Source organism: Alligator sinensis, unplaced genomic scaffold (assembly GCF_000455745.1).
Source record: "Alligator sinensis unplaced genomic scaffold, ASM45574v1 scaffold701_1, whole genome shotgun sequence".
Classification (NCBI taxonomy): Eukaryota; Metazoa; Chordata; order Crocodylia; family Alligatoridae; genus Alligator; species Alligator sinensis.
This window is the reverse complement of record NW_005841915.1, coordinates 3517078-3537025: the sequence shown is the minus strand read 5'-3', so window position 1 is coordinate 3537025 and position 19948 is coordinate 3517078. Positions and strand designations below refer to the sequence as shown.

Genomic DNA, 19948 nt, shown 5'->3' with positions numbered 1-19948 from the left:
CCCCGGGCAAATCTGCTGCTGACTTCCTCGTGTCCAGGAGCAGGATGATTTGTCCCAGGCCCTGCACCATACTTGGATCATCTCTGACTGTATACCTAATAAAACTCACTTCCTTTAAGTTTCATTTGTGGGAGCGGATTAGAACAGCTTAAAAGGAAAGGGTTGACACCAACATTTGTCTGAATTATATCCTGTCCTTGAGTGTACCATTTGAAGGTTTCCTTAAGAGGGTATGGACACCCATACATTTTGGAGTTGCTTCAAAGGGCAATGGTTGTTTTATTTTAATAGTTGTATGTGAACAAGCCTGGAGTGATACTAACGTAGCAAAAAAGCTCAGGCTTTTAACACTGCTTCATCCAGATTGGTTTTGCTACATTTGTATCATTCCCAGCTTGTCCACACACAGCCGATACAAGGCACCAGCTGCTGCCCTTTTGATACATTCCCCTTTTGAAACTGCTTCATATGTCCATACCCTGAGACAGGCTTGCCACAAATTAGCCCTACCCCCAACTTTGTGTTACTCCCATCCCCTGCCCAATCTGCTGCTCTGCGTTCTGCCCTGTGCTTCCTAGCTGATCTGCTGCTCTGACTTCTGCTCTCTGCCCTTTCTGCCAGCCTCTCTCTGAGGCTGCCTGTGCTCTCCCTGATAATGCTATATGCAACATGCATAGGCTGTCCTTGCCACTTGTAGCATATGCAGTCAGTTGGCTACCACTCCTCTAAGAATATTGACCAAATCTGATTCTAGTTGCATCAAATCACTGAGTACAAGTATAATCCCCAGACCTGCAATTGTGTGTGTGTGTGTGTGTGTGTGTGTGTGTGTGTGTGTGTGTGTGTGTGTGTGTGTGTGTGTGTGTGTGTGAGTGTGAGAACAGTCCTGTTGCATCTATAGGGTTAGTCATTGTCTTAAAGTTAACCTACATACAAGTACTTGCAGGGTACTCAGTATTAATCAGAATAATCAAAGACACCAATCCAATATATTACCACACTTCAGCACAGTGTCCTATCCTCCGTTCTGCTGCTTCTGTCCTCCTACAGTTAGATTTCTTCATAGCTCTTACTAGCCCAGATTCTGTCCTTTCAGGTTATTCAGGCCCTAGAGCAATGGTTTTCAACCAAGGTGCCTACCCCAGGTGCCTTGATGCCCTTTCAAAAATGCCACAAGGTTCCACACAATTTTAGCACAAACATGATTCACGAGATTAAACCAATATCCAACAGAAATTTGTAGTTAGTGTCTTTCTGAGTTCTTTGCAACAGAAAAGCTGCTTTATTTTTCTATGATCAAAAAAGAGTGAAAACTAAGAGCTTGCATCTTCAGAGGGGTACCTCAAGTTTATCCAAGGTGCCTTGGCTCTCTAAAAAGGTTGAGAACCACTGCCTTAGAGGAAAAATCAGCTTTGTGGTAGTTGAAAATAATTTTAAAGTATGATTTCCATATTGAAATTTTAAAGTATGATTTCCATATTGAATTGCTCTTGAATTTAGCGAATACCAAATACTGGAAGAACTTCCCGTGTTGTCAGCTACAGATCTCCCTTGTGTTTGCAACATGAAGGCAGGAATCTTTCTTTTAAAGGGGTTGGGGCGGTGAGGAAGAGTCTGAATTTGGATTGCACTGCTGAAGTTATCTGCTGTCCTGGCCTCGTTATTTCTAAAAATTTGGGGAAATGGCAATGCCTCTCGTAAGGGAAAGACTATTTGCATATATTACATCTATTGTTTTGTCCTTCGTTAGTTATTTGTCCGGTCAAATCATGGTGATGAAGAAACAACAAGAATTACATATTTTACGTTTATTGGAACTCCAGTCCAGGCAACAAATATGAATGACTTCAAGCGAGTAAGTGGTGTTAATTTTGAAATGTAGATTTTAAGTTTTTAATTAAAATGTCATTAATTGAAAAATCCACTTTAGTTGATATTTTATAATTCCACGTCTTGACTTAAAGTAACTCTTGCACCTTTCAGAACACCTATTTAACTTCAACTGAAGTGCTTACTCTGATACTATTTATAAAGTGTGTGGCTATCATTACATTGGAACACTCCAGCAATATAAAATAAGAGCATGAGAAAGATAAACAGCAGCAGTAACCACTTGAGGAATAGATGCAAAAATCATTTTTAATATTTGCAGAGTGTTTCAAATGGGGGTATTGTCCTATGTCTTCATGGTGGTCAGTTTCTGGAAATACCATTGCACAGAGGAAAACAGAAAGCAGGAGTCAGCCGAAAAGAATCTGGACCAGACAATTTTGTCTTATTGATAATATTAAGCAGGCATATGACAGCTTCTACTTTTACACTAACCAGTGTATTTAATCCTTATGCAATTTCATAATGTAATTTTTCAGTTCTTCTAGTATAACTTAAAAACATTTTATTCCTAAGGAAGTTCTATCAAGCTATTCTTTGGTATCTGCTCCTGGAGAGCCTCAATCAAACTGAAAATGGGGATTTTGAAATCTTAATGAAAAGAATCCTTAATAGGCAATTAACGTGAGATGAGCTATTTATAACTCTTTCACCTTATCTCCATCTCAGACTAACTAGATAAAATTACTTGTCTTCTGTCAGTGAACTAGTTAAACTTTTTAAGGTGATAACATCACAGTTACACTCACAACATAATTCCTTTAAACAAATATGTTTGGCATAAGAAGTTAAGGGCTCCTATTTGCCAAAATTTCATTTATTTAAAAGTCTTGATAAACCTTCCAGTCCTGTTCTTGGAAACCTTTGATAAAACTCTTGCAAGGATTTATTGATAAACTTATATCCCATTGCTTTAAATAGGTTCCTGCAAAAAAACTAATTGGAGTTTAACAGTTTGACAGTTTTTATCTTATAGCGAAACCTGAAAAGACTCGCTAAAAAAGCTGTCTTAATAAATGTACTAGGAGTGATTGGATTTACAACTTATAGTGGCTTAATGCAATCTTTTCATTTCAGTTGTTAAAAGGAGAAGAAATGTGTAGATTAGAAGTGTCAGAATATCAGAAGTGTCTCGATTACTCAGTGTAAATGACAATTTTTAAAAACATTTCAATTCCTCCTTCCTCCGTGACTTGTAGTAGTATCACAGCAGGGTAGTGACTGCTGTCAAGAATGGGGTCAATGTTTATTATGACCTTCAGAATTTCACAAGATTCTGGAAATATTTTTTACAGTGAAACTTTGTAGGCTTGGTCTCCATTCGAAGGGAAGCATTAACTGCTAAAGGAAATGGATTTGAGTTGAAAGCTAAAACTGGACCTGCAGGATTTTAAAAACACCAAGGGGATTTTTTTGGTTGTTTGTTTTTTTACCTATAAATGATAAGAACTGCATTTTACACATGAACAATCCTCATTGGTGAACGTTTGTTCAGGGAAGAGTTTCAAACTTCTTCACTGGTAGGACTGAGCTTCCACAATAGAAAACTTCATTAAAAGTTTTTAATGAAGTTTAATGAAAACATTAAGTTTTACAGTTTAAGGTTGCACATTTGCAGAGCCTTGCCCAACTGGTGCATCTTAACCTTTAAGCCTGTATGTTATTTTATGAGTAGCTTCCAGTGATCTTTTTAATGCAGTCATGTACTCTGAATCCACACTCTTTGTCCTTGATAAAATGGCAAAAGCACCTAGAACAAACAGCTTGAAAAAACTCTGGTTTGGTTGGGGGAATCTACACATCAGTTCCTGGCTCTGTGAAGCTCAGGTTTTTAAACCTAGAAAAGCTCCTGTAGGTGTTGGTAAATACTCAGCCAGTTCCACTGACTTGTACATGTATGTGATGCAGTAGAAAGAATGCATACTTTATAATAGCAGAGGAGTATATTTGTGTCCCTATGTGGCTTCTATTTAGAAAGGTCTAGGAAACTTAAATATACCATTATCAAAGGAACATAAAGTTGAACACATAAAATGAGAAAATGAATTAAAAGGACTAATTCAGAACAGTTTTAAGCTGGGGGCAGTAGTAGATGTGCTGGAGGGTAAAGCTAGGGTTCAGAGAGACCTAAGCATCAGGTCTGCAGGAGAGGACCTGGGGCTTACAGTGAACAATAAGCTGGATATGAGTCACCAGTGTGCCCTCGTTGCTAAGAAGGCTACTGGCATACTGGGCTGAATTAGTATTAGTGTTGCCAGAAGATTGAGGGAAGTGGTTTTTCCCCTCTGTTCAGCACTGGTGAGGCCACATCTGGAGTATTATGTTCAGTTTTGGGACCTCCACTACAGAAAGGGTGTGGACAAATTGGAGAGAGTCCAGTGAGGGCAGTGAAAATGGTTCAGGGGCTGAGGCACATAACTTCTGAATAGAGGCTCAGGGAACTGGGTTTATTGGCTGCAGACAAACGTGAATCCCCTCACACCCCCCCCTTTAATTTCCCAAATATATATTTTTTACATTCTCTCATTAAATAGTTTACTTGATATGTGGGATTTTCATAGTTTCATAGATGTTAGGGACTGGAAGGGACCGTACAGATCATTAACTCCAGTCCCCCTGCACTTGGGCAGGAAAGACTGCTGGGATCAGATGACTGTAGCAAGATAGGCATCAAGATTTTATGTATATCTTGTATGTATATAATCAGTCTGGAAGATTTAAATCTTCCTCTGTTGTTTCTAACCTATTTATGACAGACTTTTTACAATTTAACTGCAAAACCATACTGTTCTATTAATGTAGTGCTGGAAATTATTTTTATTCGTTGGTAAAATATACTGAATAAAGTTTAACTAAATCTTTTTTGGTTCCATTTCCTGTGCGCAGTTACCTTCATTACACCTCCCTGTTTTCATCTCTGCTTCACTCACTAGTCTTAACTTTGGCTCTAACTGCCCCTCACTTTTCATCTAATTTTATAGTTATAGAAATAGTTATGTAGTAGCTCTGCACATTCTCATAAATTCTGTTCCTGATTAAAAAATACTGCTCCCTCTTTTTTTCATTTCTCCTCATCGTCTGTTGTCCTAATACTTTTTTTTCTTTTTAACTTAAATAATAGTCAAGCAAGGGTAATCTTATTTCTAGTAGTATTAACAACAAATATGCTTTCAATCAGTTAATTTGTTTGCCCAAAAAAGGTAGCCAGTATTTAAAACATCAAGTGTGGTGTACGTTTTACTCTGAAAATCAGCAGAGCCACTAGCGGAAGCATCTCAAAGGTAATTATATCAGGAGTTCATTGGAATACATGGATCCAGCTATTCATTTACAGTCAATTGAACAAAACAATACCAAACAAATCACTCCTTCTGAAGGAGTAGCTACTGCTTCTCTTTTCACAACTGAACTGTAGCCTGTGAGAAGTGTAAACTTGACTTCAAACAATTTTCTAGTAAAAACTAGATGCACTGAATTATGGTGAGTGCGGAAAGTGAGTGAGTGGCAGGGGAGATGGGAGAGACCTTTTGCCCTGGCTAAGTAGAGTGGTCCTGAGCAGCCAGAGAGTAAATTTACTTGAATTTTCTTTGAATTCGCTGCATTATTAAAAAACCAAAAAACCCAAAATGTTTTGTTTGCTTGCTTTAATGGCCATCTTTATAAAAGTGGTGTAGGATGTGTGGTAGTAATGGGAATCAAACATCATGGATATGTTGGTACTTCAGATTTTACGTTTCTACCCGCATGATGTGCGTATTAGTTTGAACTACTCAATCTGTTATGAAGAGTAAATTACTGTAGCTGATAAATTTTAAAATGTTTTATACCACACACTTTCTAGGCCAAATTGCCCTGTTAACCAGACCAGTAAAAGCAGTAAATGTTTCAAGGATGTGGGTTTATTTTCTTTCCTTATTAGTACCCTAGAGTTTAGGTAACTTGTTACTGAATCTTGTGATGAATTTGCAGGCTTTTTTTTAAATAAACTTTTATTTGATATCAAATATGCTTTTAACCTACTGTGCATTGTTATACTCATTATTAACAGAAGTTAATAGTTAATTAACAGAAGAAGAACCTTTACAACAAGTAACATAGGCTGCTTGCAGATTTTTTTTTTTTTTTTTTTTAAGTGCTCTTTACTGGAAGAAGCAGCACGTTACTTTAACCTGCCTCCACATCATCTGTAAAGATCCAGTGCATCAGCCAGGCTTTTTGGCACTTTTATGTAATAGCTGATTGAATCAGCTGTAGCTAGAAGTACCAAAATAGCCCCACTAATGTGCCTGATTTCTACAGACGCTGCGGAGCCAGATTAAAGTAATGCGTTACCTCTTATGGGCATGCATGGGGCTCGGCATGGGAACATGCAGAGTTTAAAGTAAAGCAACATTTTTCTTTGGGGTTTCTTTTGGTTTAGTTTTTTTTTTTAATGTCTGCAAACACCTGTTTTAGGGTGGAGACTTATGCATGTGAAAAAAATTTCCTCTCCCCTTTCCCTCTACCCCTTCCCCCCTTGAATTAGTATAGCTTTTTCTTTTGTCTCAATGCTACTCATTTGCACTCCAAGCTGCTTCTTGTAACATTTTGTTTGTTTATTTTTCAGCTTAACTTCCCAAACCCAAAGAACTAAAAATGCAGAAGAATTATAATTTTTGTAATTGATCTTGTCTCTCACTGCTCCCCTTCTTGCTTCCGCTGCTCATCTAGTACCTGTCTCTCCTTTCCCACACTCTCACCAATGGTACAAGAGCCTTCTCCTCTGCAGCTTCTGTCATCTGGAACAGCCTTCCCGTGTGTCTCCTCATCAACTATTTTTTTTTTGATATCCTATCTTAAAAATGTGATCTCTTATCACCTTGCTTTTTGATTTCCATTCTTTTGTTATTCTTAAAACTAGCTGCCTTAAAGATTTGCCATGAAGCGTTTTTCCACCTGTTTTGTGTAACATGCTCTGTCTTGTATTTCATTCTTCAAAGCAGTTTGAGATGCAGCTTGTAAAAGACTGCAAAGTATTGTACTTCCTTTTCTTTCTTTTTATGCAAGTTTAATGGGGTATAACAATTACATCATCATACCATATTATTTCTGTCAATGGTAAGGATAACCTGGCTTCTTAATTTCTGATTTCTGCTTCAAAATGTACAAATTGAGCACACTACATAAACTGACTAGTTGGTTAGCATTTTGTGTAAATACAGTATTTCAAGCGACTCCCTGCTGTTTTTAGACTATTGTAAAGTGGTCAGGGAATTTGATTTTTTTTTTTTTAATTTTATTTCCAAACATTTTGCATTAGGTTAGAATTGCATAGCCTTATTCAGATCTGAAATCTTAACAAGCAACTGCCATATGGGTTATCTTAAAAACAATGACAGGGAGATAGACCAAATGCTCATGGAAAGAATAGCAGTATCTGTGTAGTGTAAATTCTTACAGCTGTTCTGTATTTGGATTGGGAACAAATGAACCTCTTTGGCCCATGATGACAAAATATCCATACTGGCATGCTTAACTTTTGCAGATAATACACATGGGAGTGTTGACAATTTCCACCTCTGACTGGTATAGATTTATTTTTTGATTGATGTTATATACCTGCTAACATCTTTAATCTTTAATATATTGGTGTTTTTGTGCTTAATGCATATCTGAACACTGCTTGGTGCTTAAGAAACACAACCAAACAATAAATATTACTCTATCACTTATTCACCAAGTTTAATCTTATATTTTTAACTTGACTTAATGGAAACTTAACCCAAGTAAATAGACTATTTCTTTTCTGCACTTTTGGATTTTATGTTCTGGACTGGAATTGTTCTAGCTTTAAGCACTAGGCCTCACAACTCTGTAAACACACTCCTGACCATCAGCTCTTTGGAGGAGGAGGAGATGATGGCTCTTACATAGCTCTTTCCATCAGATCTCCAAGCACTTTTCAAAGTAGGTCAGTCAGCATGTCTCCTAGAGCAGTTGCAGCTGAGTGGTGAAAGCCTTTGGCTATTCCCTATGGGGGCAGAGGAGGGGGCAGGAGTGAGACGGGGCATAGATTGTGGGGTAGGTTGTGTTCCTCACTGACATCCTGGGAAAAAGTCAGTTCCTCGTGTTTTGCCTTGATAAATTGTTTCAGCCAGTAGTAAAGGATGGAGCTTTACGAACTATGCCAGGCAAGGACTTGTCCTTAGGATCCAGTGAACCACAGTGAGAACCATCCTATTAACACATTTTACCCCAGGAGTCAACTTATTAAAATACATTTTTACTCCTTAGAAATATCAGTGTCACCATTGCTCATAATAATCTCAAGTAATGAAGTGTAAAATTGGGCTTATTAAACAACGTGGCTTTATTAGAAACATAGGATTTAACAGTTTCAAAACCCTTTTCTAATTGGACTCCTGGCAAAACCTTGTTGGGTAAGTAAGTATTTTCAACTCAGAGGGAGAAATGGGGCCATATCTGTAAATCAAGAGGCCAAACTGATATTAGAAAGTTCCATCTTCCAATCTGGTACAGTGATTATTAAATCAGTTTATTCCCACTCCTCTCCCCCCATGGCTAATAACTGCTTACTGTATTGGGTTACAAGACACCAGATTTAAAAGTGCTTCTCCTCTGCAAAGTGAGTAAAAATGGTTCCATCTTAACAATGGATCTGCTCCCTGTGTCTTGTATCGACTCATCTTAGCCAAGTAAGACTGATTCTGTTCCGTTCTGTGCAGAAACAAGATTAAGGTCCAGTCAGCTGCCTCTGTGCCACCTGCATGGAGGTAACAGGGTTGCACAGAAATTGGAGGGCTAATCCATGTTCCAAAAAGTCATTACGTGCTGGTGATGTGCAAGAAGAAAAAAATCCAATATGACTGGTTCCTGATTTAAGTTTGTAGATCTGGAATTGGAAGCTTCTTACTCATACACTAAGTGTGTTTGATACAGCAGTAATTAAGCAAAACTGGGAGGCTCCTGTGCTCCATTTTTAGTTACTTTTCAGTGTTGAATTGCATTATAATGCAAAAATTCCTGATCAACCTCCTGTCTTTAATGTATACCTAGTTGCAGGAAATGAAAAGCTAATTGGGGTACGAGTACAAAAGGGAGGGGCTTGTTGCAGTCTTCAAGAATAGTATTTTTCTTTTACGTTGTATTTGGCTCTGACCCTTCATATGTACCTTGTTTGGTGTATATTTTTAATAGTGTGGGCTGTTTTGTATTGCAGTTACTATTTCCTAACTCGTCTCAAAAGAGATCTTGCTTTGCTATCTGGATTAATACTAGAAAACAGGATTCTCTCACATGCATTCCATGTCTAACTTAATTCCAGGAGGGATTTACAGCTCCCTCTACTGCCAGCATTAAGATGCATGCTGAAGAATGAATATAGTTGAAAATTTAAGAGCACTTAAATTACTAAGGGCTATTACATTTTTTGTGCAATTGCAAACATACATTAGTGGTTATCTTCTATTTTTCTTTTATCAGGTAGTAGGCAAGAAAGGAGAGAGTCACTAAGATGGAAAAGACACTGGAAGGCCTTATTTCAATCAAATGAGATCTTCAGTTTATCTCCAGCTCCTGGATAATTGCTTGACCATAGCCAGAGACTGTCAATCTGTTTCATTTAATGTCATTATCAATAAATCATTGCTTTTGTTGAGATGGAGTTTCAGAGTGTGTTTCTGTTGTAATCTTGGTACATGTATTTGTAAATAAAATTCATTAATTTTGCCAAGTTTAATTTTGTCATTCTAGTAACTAAAGCTTTTTCAATGTTTCTTTCATTTAAATTTCAAAACTGGACTGGCTTATCTTTAAAAACAGAAGACTTAACATAGACTGCATTTGTTTAATTAGTTCAAAATGTCAAATTTACGTAAAACATTCTTGGCTTTCTGAAAATACATTTTAAAAAGAAAATCCAGAGCTGGCTTGTAATAAGCCTCTGCTAATTTATGATCAGTGTTCACATAATACAGGTACATTATTCCCAAAAGGGAATATTCTTTTCTATTTGGAAGTTTCCATTTTACCTTCCCAAAATAAGGGTGAGGAAGCATGTATCAGGTTACTGTTGCATCAACTTAACTGTAATTGTAAAAAATGACACAAGTGGTAGTAGGATACAATTCAGTACAAATTAGTTGGCATGACGATCTCTTGCTACTCTTTTGAAAGCTATATTCCCAGTTTTATAATAAATGTTGAGCTTATTAGCCAGGCAAATGAACAAGGACACAGTGCAGGTGATAACCAAATGCTTTTGATACCTGTAAGTCGACAAGATACCTCTGTTTACTGCTACGTTTTATTGGGCATTGTGTCCTGTCTCTGATCTTGATATAGAAGTGCTCATGGTAGATAAGGTTATTGTATTTTAATCTGAATTCTTTAAAGTATTGTAGTCTATGCTCAACTGCTTAAACCCCTTCAGTAAATTTCCCTGGAAAAGTGCCCCAAGTCATTTTAATAAATCATGCATTGATCAGCACTGTGTACATACACGGTGCTACATAAATTCCTAGGAAGTTTTACTAAGTGTTTTAATTGGCATAATTAGTTTCTTTGTAAAGTTAAATTTGTTACATTTCTAATTACAATAAATCCCAATAAGAATTAAATCCTGTTCTAATTGGCATTCTTTTCTTTAACACAGTAGGGATTCTTCCTTTCTGGCTTGGCAGATTTACACATTAATACCAAGCTAACTTTCTGTGCAGAGATATTTTCTTTCAACAGAAAGTTTGGGATTGTGCAGAAAACCATACTTTTTTCTTTTTTACATGAGGCACTTTCTTAATATACTGCTACATACCCACGTTTACTCATCTGTCTGTATTGCACATATTTGAAGGTATTTACTGATGCCTCGATTTTTCTTTTTGTAATTCCTAAATATTTTGCTTAAATGGGGGTTATGAGGCACGTAAGTGACACTGTATATAGAATTTAAAATCATTTTTAAATATAATTGAGGGCAATATGAACAACTGTTCCTGTTTATAATTTTGTACACTTAACTACCTTTTGGGTTATTGTTGAAGTGCCTCATCTTAAGTATTGCTTACCTCATACTATTTATACCTGAAAGAATTTGATAACTTAGTGATTCTCGTCTTTGTAAAAGATTAGTTAGATTTATATTGTTTACAAGACTTTTCTGTGACATCACTGGTTGCATAGTGCATACCTTCCGTAATTATACTATGTACATAGATCTAAATGAATGTTTAGAGGTAATTGTAACATGTTTCACTTAATGGAAAGTGGTATTAAAGTTCTGGATTATCCATTTAAAATACAAAAATGAACCCTGAGACAGTATTTTCTTCTAGTAGTGAAATTGTCAAAAAAAAGGTATTATGAAGTATTCTTGGCTATTAAAACAAACATGCAAGGATATAGAAGAGAAATAATCTTTTAGTTATTTAACTGGCTTCTCGATAGGAATTTGATTTGTATTTCACAATTGTGTTAATAGACTCAGAAGTATTTTGCTACTTATAGCATGTGGTTTCACACCGCTTAATACCATCCAAATGTTGTGCCCATTTAACAGAATTTGTTGGCCCAAATGAGCAAATTGCTAACATTTGTTTCTATATTTATAATAAATTCATGCAGTCATTTAATTCAGCCTGTTTCTAATCTTTGACTGCTTATTTTCATGTGTGTATTCTGTGCATCCCTGCAAGTGATATTAATTTGCAATCAGACAAATCACATAAAATGGTTTTACAGTTTGATATATTGCTGAAAAGTTGTAATTAGAGGTGACTTGCAAAGGACTATTTAAATTTCAGTTTGGTGTTTTCTGATGCACGAAAGGCTTTGTCAGATTTATTTGGAAAAAGTTGTGGGGGGTTGTAATGTATGCAAGCTTCCACTGGTTTAACTTGCAGCAAAAAACTTATGGGGGTTTAGATTGCTTGGTTGGTAGGAGGATGGGTTGTTTATTTTTGGTGCAAATATGTGTCTGTACAGTTATTCTGGGATAATTGTCCTATTTTGATCTTTTAAAAAAATGGTAAACTGGTAGGAATTTCTGCATAATCAGTGCCTTCAACTGACAAATTTGTTAATAATTACAGGGAAGAGGGTGCGGTTCTTTAGGACCATAAGGGACCATTCAATCAGTTAAGCTAAACTGGTTTGCTATAGAAATCCATTCAATTACTAATGTTCAATTTTAATTTTTGTAATGTTTGCAATTGTTGCTCTGTTACATTTGACACAAGTTTCGGGGCTTCGGCACTTCCCCCCACATCTTTGTGATCTGCAAATTTGAACAGGGTGCTTTTTACCCCCTTGTCCAAGTTGCTGATGAAGATGTTGAACAGTGCAGGCCCGAGGACCGAGCCCTGGGGAACCCCACTGCCCACATCGCTCCAGGTCCCTCTCTCCCTTAAGGTCAGGTGCGTGGCCACAAAACATTTCTTTTATTTCCCCTTGAATGTATTACCTGGCTTCTGTGGTTGGTTGGTGGTTTTTTGTCTTCTGCAATAGTGCTATTGTTCTGGCCCTATGGGCCCAATGAATGGCACAGGGCCAGTCTGCAAGCTGAATCGAGCCCCATGCCATCCCCACCTGGCCAGGATCATACAGACTGAAGTACCCTCAATAGCCCTTTCCATTCCTCTGTAGCAGGGGCATAGATTACTTCTATGAAATCGTGAGAGCATAATTTACCAAATTCTCTGCCATGACAAGGGCTAATGCATTGGCAGTGCCCTTGACTTCATTGCTGTCTTCCTGTGGCATAATAGAAAAAAATAATCTAATAACACATTTGTTACTCTGTAGCTTTGGTGTGCAGCAGGGCCAGAGTTCTTGTGGGTCCCTTTTTAGTTAAGTATTTTAGTACAGGCTTGCCTGTGATCACAGGGAACTGGGTTCGAGTTGTATGACAATAACCCAACAGATCATTCCAATGCCTCTGTTCCCATATACTCTTATATTGAGCCTAATGGCTTGTTTGGTTAAGCATGCGTTCCAGAAAGGCATCCCCATTCCTCTGGCATCTCCCAAGAAGAGATGGCCAGTCTACCACTGCTTCAGTAACTCAAGGGATTATTAAACATTGTATAGTTAAAAACATCCTGCCATTTTAACTTTCTCTGGCTTTGTCTTTAAGCAATTCATAGCTTGTTATACTTTCTCTGCTAATTTAGAAGCCTTTATTATCTCATAGTTTCTCTTGCCTGGTTTTGCTGAATGTGTTTGTTGTGAGGGGAGGATGTATAAAGTCTTCCCCAGATTGCCTTTCAAGAGCATATTAGTTGTTGAAGCCGTGTAGGTGCTAACCCTTTTTATGGTTCACTTTTTCTCCTGTTTTATCATTCGTTAGTTGTTGGTTTTTTTTCTAGTCTCTATTGTCTTCCTGGTTAGAAGGGACCTGAATTTGTAATCCCGTATTTTTGTTCCCTTCTATTTCTTCCTTCCCCTACCCCACCAAAAAGAAATATCCATTACATCCTTTTTAAAAATGAGCTCAAGCATAATTTGTCCTGTAAAACAGAATTTCACATGGACCTAAAAGCACCTGTTTTTTGTTTGTTTGTTTTTTTATATCCCACTTGTTCAACAATATTGAAAAAGGACTTGTATAAACATAAATTGTACTGATTTAACCGAATCTGGTTTATCAGTGATCTGGTTAAAACCATATAACCTGTTGCATAAATGTGTATGGACTTTTAACATTCTTAATTTCTGTATAAAATAGAGGGCTTTAATGTTTTGGGGAGTTAACTGGACTCTTGAAGCATCTTTTTCTTCATCTTACGCTACTTATTGAAGTGTTACTTTTTGGTAAAATCTTTTTTTGAGTGCTGAAAGTTAAAGCCTATGTACCCCTAGGCTCATGTTATATATGAGAGGGACTGCTCTCATGCCTGATGTGATGCATCTGCCTAAATTGCTTGGAACTTTAGTGTCAAAGAAAAGGAGGGATCCTGTTCTGATATTGAACCCAAAACGACGTTCCTTTCCTGTAGAATTTTACAAGGCCAGATGTGTTGATGGAAGGCTGCTGACGGAGAATGAGGGGTTGGGAGGGGAGAGAAGTTACCCCTAGTGTGGGAAAGGGGGAGGCTGATATTGGAGGGAGATATTTTTGGTTCAAGGGTTTAAACCTTTTGTGGGCTACAATTTTCAATGTATGAACATACGTGGGTAAGATGTTAAGACTCCCTTTTCCTCTATATGCCACTTTATCGTATATACACATCATGGCTGTGGCATTTAAAAATTTGTTCTGCAGGATCTCTCCCGCTTGGAGTTTAAAAAAAAAATGATGTTATGGCTTATGCTTGTAAAGACTTTAAAAAATGCTTATGATCCCAGGACCGTTGATTCGAAAACCTAATAATGACCGTTACAGTGTCAGTGTTAATCTGGTTAGTCTGCTTGTCATACAGGTATCAGGTTACATTCAGTTAAATACAAAATGTTGCAATAAATTAAATCTCTATGGAGGGGGGAAAGTATCACAAATTAAACTATTGAATTTGAGGACCTCACCTAGACTGTAACAGAATAAGATGCCTTATTTTAAGACTACCCGTTTCCTAAAAGCCCTTCATACTGCTCCAGTTCTAGACACACTTCTGTCTCCTGATCATGTCATTGGTTCCCTCAGTCTCCAGCACCTTTCTCTGAAGCATCTGGTTTTGGTCATTATCAGACAGATTACTAGACTAATGACTACCTCTATTGATCCCATCTTCCAGTTTGTATGCTCTTCATGTCACCTGTGGGGTTTTTTTCCTTCTCTTCTCTGAAACTGGGGAGCCTGCCCCTAGTGCAAGTCTGCTTCCAAAGTCCTACTTCCGTACACTTGTTTGTTTTTTTTTACCTTGTCTATATAAACTTGCTCCAGTCTTCTCAGCTCAACCTATGGACCATGTAACACTCTGCCTTCTGTACAAATTTGAAGGTGACATTGCAGAGATATGTTCCCTTTTCATCAAGAGCATTAAACTGATTAACTAAACTTAAAATGGACTTATAATTGTTGCTCCAAGTCAGCCATACGAAAGAGGCAGCTCATCCCAGCTGCTCCAGCAGTGCTATCTGCAGTGAGCAGCCATTCCCATAATATTGTTAAATATTTAAAAACTTTAATTAATGCTTTTTCTTTTTCCCTTAGAATTGGATCTCTAGAATGAAACCTAGCCAGTATACAATGTAATGAGAAAGTAAGGTAGAAACAAAAATGGCATCCTGTCCCTTTTCACTGTCCAAGCAGAAGTGCATGCAGGCTTTTGCCTTGCTCCTCTTGGCTGAGAATGTATTCTTTTCAGACTTGATGTATTTTGGGACGTATTCTCCCATTGCATAGGAATGGCCTGTATTCTAGCTCTTAAACGTCTGACTGCATTTCCACTACAGAATAAAATGATTTATGTTTGAATGGGGTTCAGGTTACCAGGTGATCTAGATAGCTGCCAATGACTGCTTGTCATTGTCATTCATTCCTCTTGTCAATCTTTGTGCAATTTGTAAATTGTATCCACAAGGATTTTTATATTTACATCCAGTCCATTGATAGAAAAAGAGAAACGAATCCCTGCAGGACCCCACCTGTTGGATCATGGTTGTGAATGAATAACTAGTTTTGACCTCTTTCAGTCAGTCAATTAGTCCAGTCAGTGTGGTGTTGCTGTGCATAGTGCTCATTATTTTAATTAGAGTGTTCAGTGTGAAAATCTAAGTATCTATGCACTTACTTTTTCAGTCAGACTTGTAATCTTTCCAACAAGTGGAATCTGGTTTGTCTGATGAGACAGTTTGCATAAAAACAATTTGGTTGGCATTAATTATATTCTGTCCTTTAATTCTTTATCAATCAAATGCTTTGTACGCTTTTCCTTTACTTTGATGTCCAGGTAAATGGCTTAGAGTTAGTATTCTTAAATATTAGCAGAACGTTGCAAACCTTGTGTTCCGGAATTCCCCTGTTGTTTCAACCTTTATCAAAGAAACAAGGAGTTCACAAGCAGTGGGAAGAATGGGTATAGAGTTAGGGGGCTATCATTTTACTTTGATTGTCTTTGTGAGTGAGTTGTTTATGGATGGCTGAACTGGCTGGCATGTTACTTGTACATGAATACTTAATAATTAAGAAAAAAACTGGGCTGGAAAGACCTCAGGAAGTCACTAGTTCAACCCCCTCCCTCCTCAAGGCAGGATCATCCTTACCTAACTCATCACCGACAAATGTTTGGGTAACCTGCACCTAAGAACCTCCATGGATTCACTGGGGCAAGTCTTGCCTCACCAATCCGATTGCCTTCTACAATGAGATGACTGGCTCAGTGGATGCGGTGTACCGTGATTTTAGCAAGACTTTTGATATTGTCTCCCCCAACATTCTCACAGGCAAGCTAAGGAACTACGGGCTGGATGAATGGACTGTAAGGTGGATTGAAAACTGGATGAAGCATCAGGCTCAGAGGGTAGTAATCAATGGATTCATGTCTAGTCGGCAGCGGGTATCAAGTGGAGTGTGCCAGGAGTCAGTCCTGGAGCCAGTTTTGTTCAATGTCTTCATCAGCAACCAGTAAAATGGCATAGAGTGCACCTTCAGCAAGTTTGCAGATGACATCAAGCTGTGGGGAGTAGTAGATACACTGGAGGGTAGGACTAGGATTCAGAGTGACCTAAACTAATTGGAGGACTGGTCCAAAAGGAATCTCATGAGGTTCAACAAGGACAAGTGCCAAGTCCTGCACTTATGATGGAACAATCCCATGTACCAGTACAGGTTGGGGGCTGACTGGCTGGGCAGCAGCTCTGCAGAAAAGACCTGGGGGTTACAGTGGACAAATGCTGAGTATGAGCCAACAGTGTGCCCTTGTTGCCAAGAAGGCTACCGGCATACTGGGCTGCTTTGGTAGGAGTGTTGCCAGCAGTCCAGGGAAGTGATTATTCTCCTCTATTCAGCATTGGTGAGACCACATCTGGAGTCCTGTGTCCAGTTTTGGGCCCCCCACTACAGAAAGGATGTGGACAGATTAGAGAGAGTCCAGTGGAGGGCAACAAAAATGGTGAGGGGGCTGGAGGACATGACTTATGAGGGAAGACTGAGGGAACTGGGCTTTATTCTAGAGAAAAGGAGACTCTCCATTTAGTCTAGAGACAGGGGATTTAATATCAGCCTTCAACTACCTGATCTGGGGTTCGAAAGAGGATGAAGCTAGACTGTTCTCAGTGGTGGCTGATAACAGAATGAGGAGCAACGGTTGCAAGTGGCAACAAGGGAAGTTTAGGTTAGATATTAGGAAGAATGTTCTCACTAGGAGGGTAGTAAAACACTGGGACCAGGTTACCCAGAGAGGTGGTGGAAGCTCCATCCTTGGAGGTTTTCAAAACCCGGCTAGACAAAGCCTTGGCTGGGATGACCAAGTTGGGGATGCTCCTGTTTTGAGCAGGGGATTGCACTAGAATCGGAGGTTCCCAAACCCCAGGCTGTGGCCCGGTAGCGGGCCACAAAGGGTTCGCTGCCGCAGACCGGAAGTGACCACGGACCGGCAAACCGGGGATCGGAAGTGACCAGCATACTTCAGGCTAGCAGCCAACTCCTTTTTTTTCATACTGAGTATGAAAAAGGGTTGGCTGCCTGCCTGCAGGATGCCAATGACTGCTGATTCCCGGTTTGCCGGTCTTCAGCATAAAGAGGTTGGGAACCCCTGGACTAGATGATCTCCTGAGGTCCCTCACAACCCTAATTTTCTATGATTTGATGAATGCTGGAGATTCCAGTCCCTATAGGTAATCTGGTCTAGTGCTTAATCACCACTTCTTAACACTGCTGAATAGTTGTTACTGTTGTAAATTTACTTGCTCTAGGGTGCTTACAGTTTCCTCATAAAGGTGAATGTTTTGTTTTTGTGGGGTTTTTTTGGATACTAAAATCTGATTACAACACTGGGAGCCGCTCTTTTTTTGAATAAACCACGTTAGGTTACTAGTCTAATCCAACCTCAAAGGAAAACTTGGCTATGCCCTATGTCGAATACTTCTGTCTAAAATTGCTGTGTTAGAATTTATCTGATAATTGCAACACTTTTTTTTTTTTTTTCTAAAACTCTCTCTTTTACAGAGAATCAGACCTCAAGATTTTCAGATGATTTTGGTTGGTTTCAGCCAAGTTATAGTGAGAACATTTCAACAATTGGGCCTATAACAAATAGCCAGAAACATTCGTTATATATGGAGAAATTATGTAATAAAATGCACAGTCTTTTCTCTCTCTGAAGGTGTTTTCTTATGAACTATAGAAATTCATCCTGTTGGGGGGGTGGGTTCTGATAAGCTAAATCAATTAAGCCAGTTCAGTGCATCAAATTAAGCCTTCTCCAGCCCTCAGCACCCCTCCAACTTTTTTCTTTTTTGTAGCTCTTTTCTCTAACCTTTGTACCTTTTAAAATGTGGGCACTGGAACCAAATGCAGCATTTCAGCCTCAGTCTTGCCATGTCTGTATAAATAATTCAAATATTTTCCCCCAGTCTAGTTGTAATTTCTGTGTCCATCCCTCCTACCATTGCGTTAGCCCTTTTTATTACAGCATTGCACCAGGAATTTGAAAATCCAACACACATATATTCCCAGGAGGCTCAAACTCCAAAAAGTAAACAAGAATTCGAAGTGTATTACTTGAAAAAGTCTCGTTTTTAAGGCAATGTAGTATCATGGACACCGAGTCATAATACTTTGGTTTAGCAATACTGCATGTGGCACTGAACTTGATTTTTTTCATGGTATTTGGATAGAGTAAAATGCACCTATTTAAAGCTCTTCAAGACCAAGATTTCCTCTGTATGTGCAGCATCTAAGGACAATAGGGCTCATTTTGTTTGGTCCATTTGCATTCATAATAAGCATAATAAACAGACATATAAATGCTAGTTTCCTGTTTTCTCCACTAGATGTCATTAACAGCACAGTTAAAACACATTCACTGCAGTTCTACAACTATTTCAGATGGTTCTCAGGAGCTCTTTAGGGATTTTCCTTTTACTTTTCTGAGCTCTACTTTGACCAGTTTTCTGTTGCCTTACATTTAAAAAAATCATTTTATATACAATACAATTAGCAATATTGGATTGCTTCACCAGATTGCATATATCATCATAGTTGTCATGCACTGGGCATGTGTATCCCCTGGCCAAGATTTCAGAAGAACATTTGAGCATAGGGAAACAAAAGTTCAGGAAGAGTTGATTGCTTCTGTGGAGCCTGGGAAGGGAGTAGAGTCAAGTGATGGGGATTTAAGCCTCTTGACAGGTGAGAGGATCTTCCAAATGCTGGTGTGTGTAGGACTAACATTTTAAGATGCCTGTGTCTAGGACTGGTCCCAGTTGGAGTATTTCTTCAGCTAGATAGGAAGGCAATATTTCTGAAGATACATTTTTGTTAGCAAAGAGAAGGAAATACAAATGTGGGTTTCTTCTGAATGAAGGCAGTATCTTAAGGTTATTTCAAAAATGAAGTTGCCAGTGGGCACAGATATATGGCACTAAGTTCTGAGAGCCCTACATGTTTACTTTGAAGAAATTCATTTAAAAAAAAAAGGTTTGTCATTCATAGTCAAGGGGCCGCAGACAATGATCAATGTAATTAAATAGCAAAATACCATGGACTTCAACAATTGGGAGCAAAGTAGTTCAGACTTAATTCTTGAACTACCTTGCTCTTGAACTTCACAGTTTCCCCATGCTCAGTTGTACTTCTGAAATAAGACCAAATAAGGAGGAAGCTCTAATTGATGGAATGAAACAATATTAAGGGAGGAAAGAATCAGCTATATCTAGGAAAGTAATTTCAAGTTTGTTTCTTGCTCTTGGAGGAATAGCTGCACAAAAATTATTCAAAGTCTTACCAAGTAGGGGGAGAGAGAAAATGAGGATAGCTATGAGGAAGACGGCAAGGAAGGATTTCTATGAAAGAGAGATTACAGAAACAGAAAGATCCTTGGTGATACCAATGAGTAAGGTCAGACTTATTTTTCTTTTTTTATTTGAGAGAGAGAAAGAGAACGTTGATACAATTAAACAT

General features: G+C 38.3%; 1 protein-coding gene across 3 annotated transcripts in view; it reads left to right on the top strand.

Moving 5' to 3' along the window:
- TXNL1 (thioredoxin like 1) overlaps nt 1-10513 on the top strand; it is a 29616-nt gene extending 19103 nt beyond the window's left edge. Inside the window, exons 7-9 of one of the 3 annotated variants that reach the window (XM_025198161.1) lie at nt 1751-1855; nt 7415-7455; nt 9373-10513. In XM_025198161.1, coding sequence (XP_025053946.1) covers nt 1751-1855; nt 7415-7455; nt 9373-9376 — 150 coding nt within the window. In that variant the 3' untranslated portion in view covers nt 9377-10513. Of the gene's footprint in view, nt 1-1750; nt 1856-6496; nt 7385-7414; nt 7456-9372 lie in introns of those variants that run through there. The other 2 variants (XM_006018867.3, XM_006018868.3) reach the window with 2 other exon arrangements.
- Nucleotides 10514-19948: the final 9435 nt, after the last annotated feature.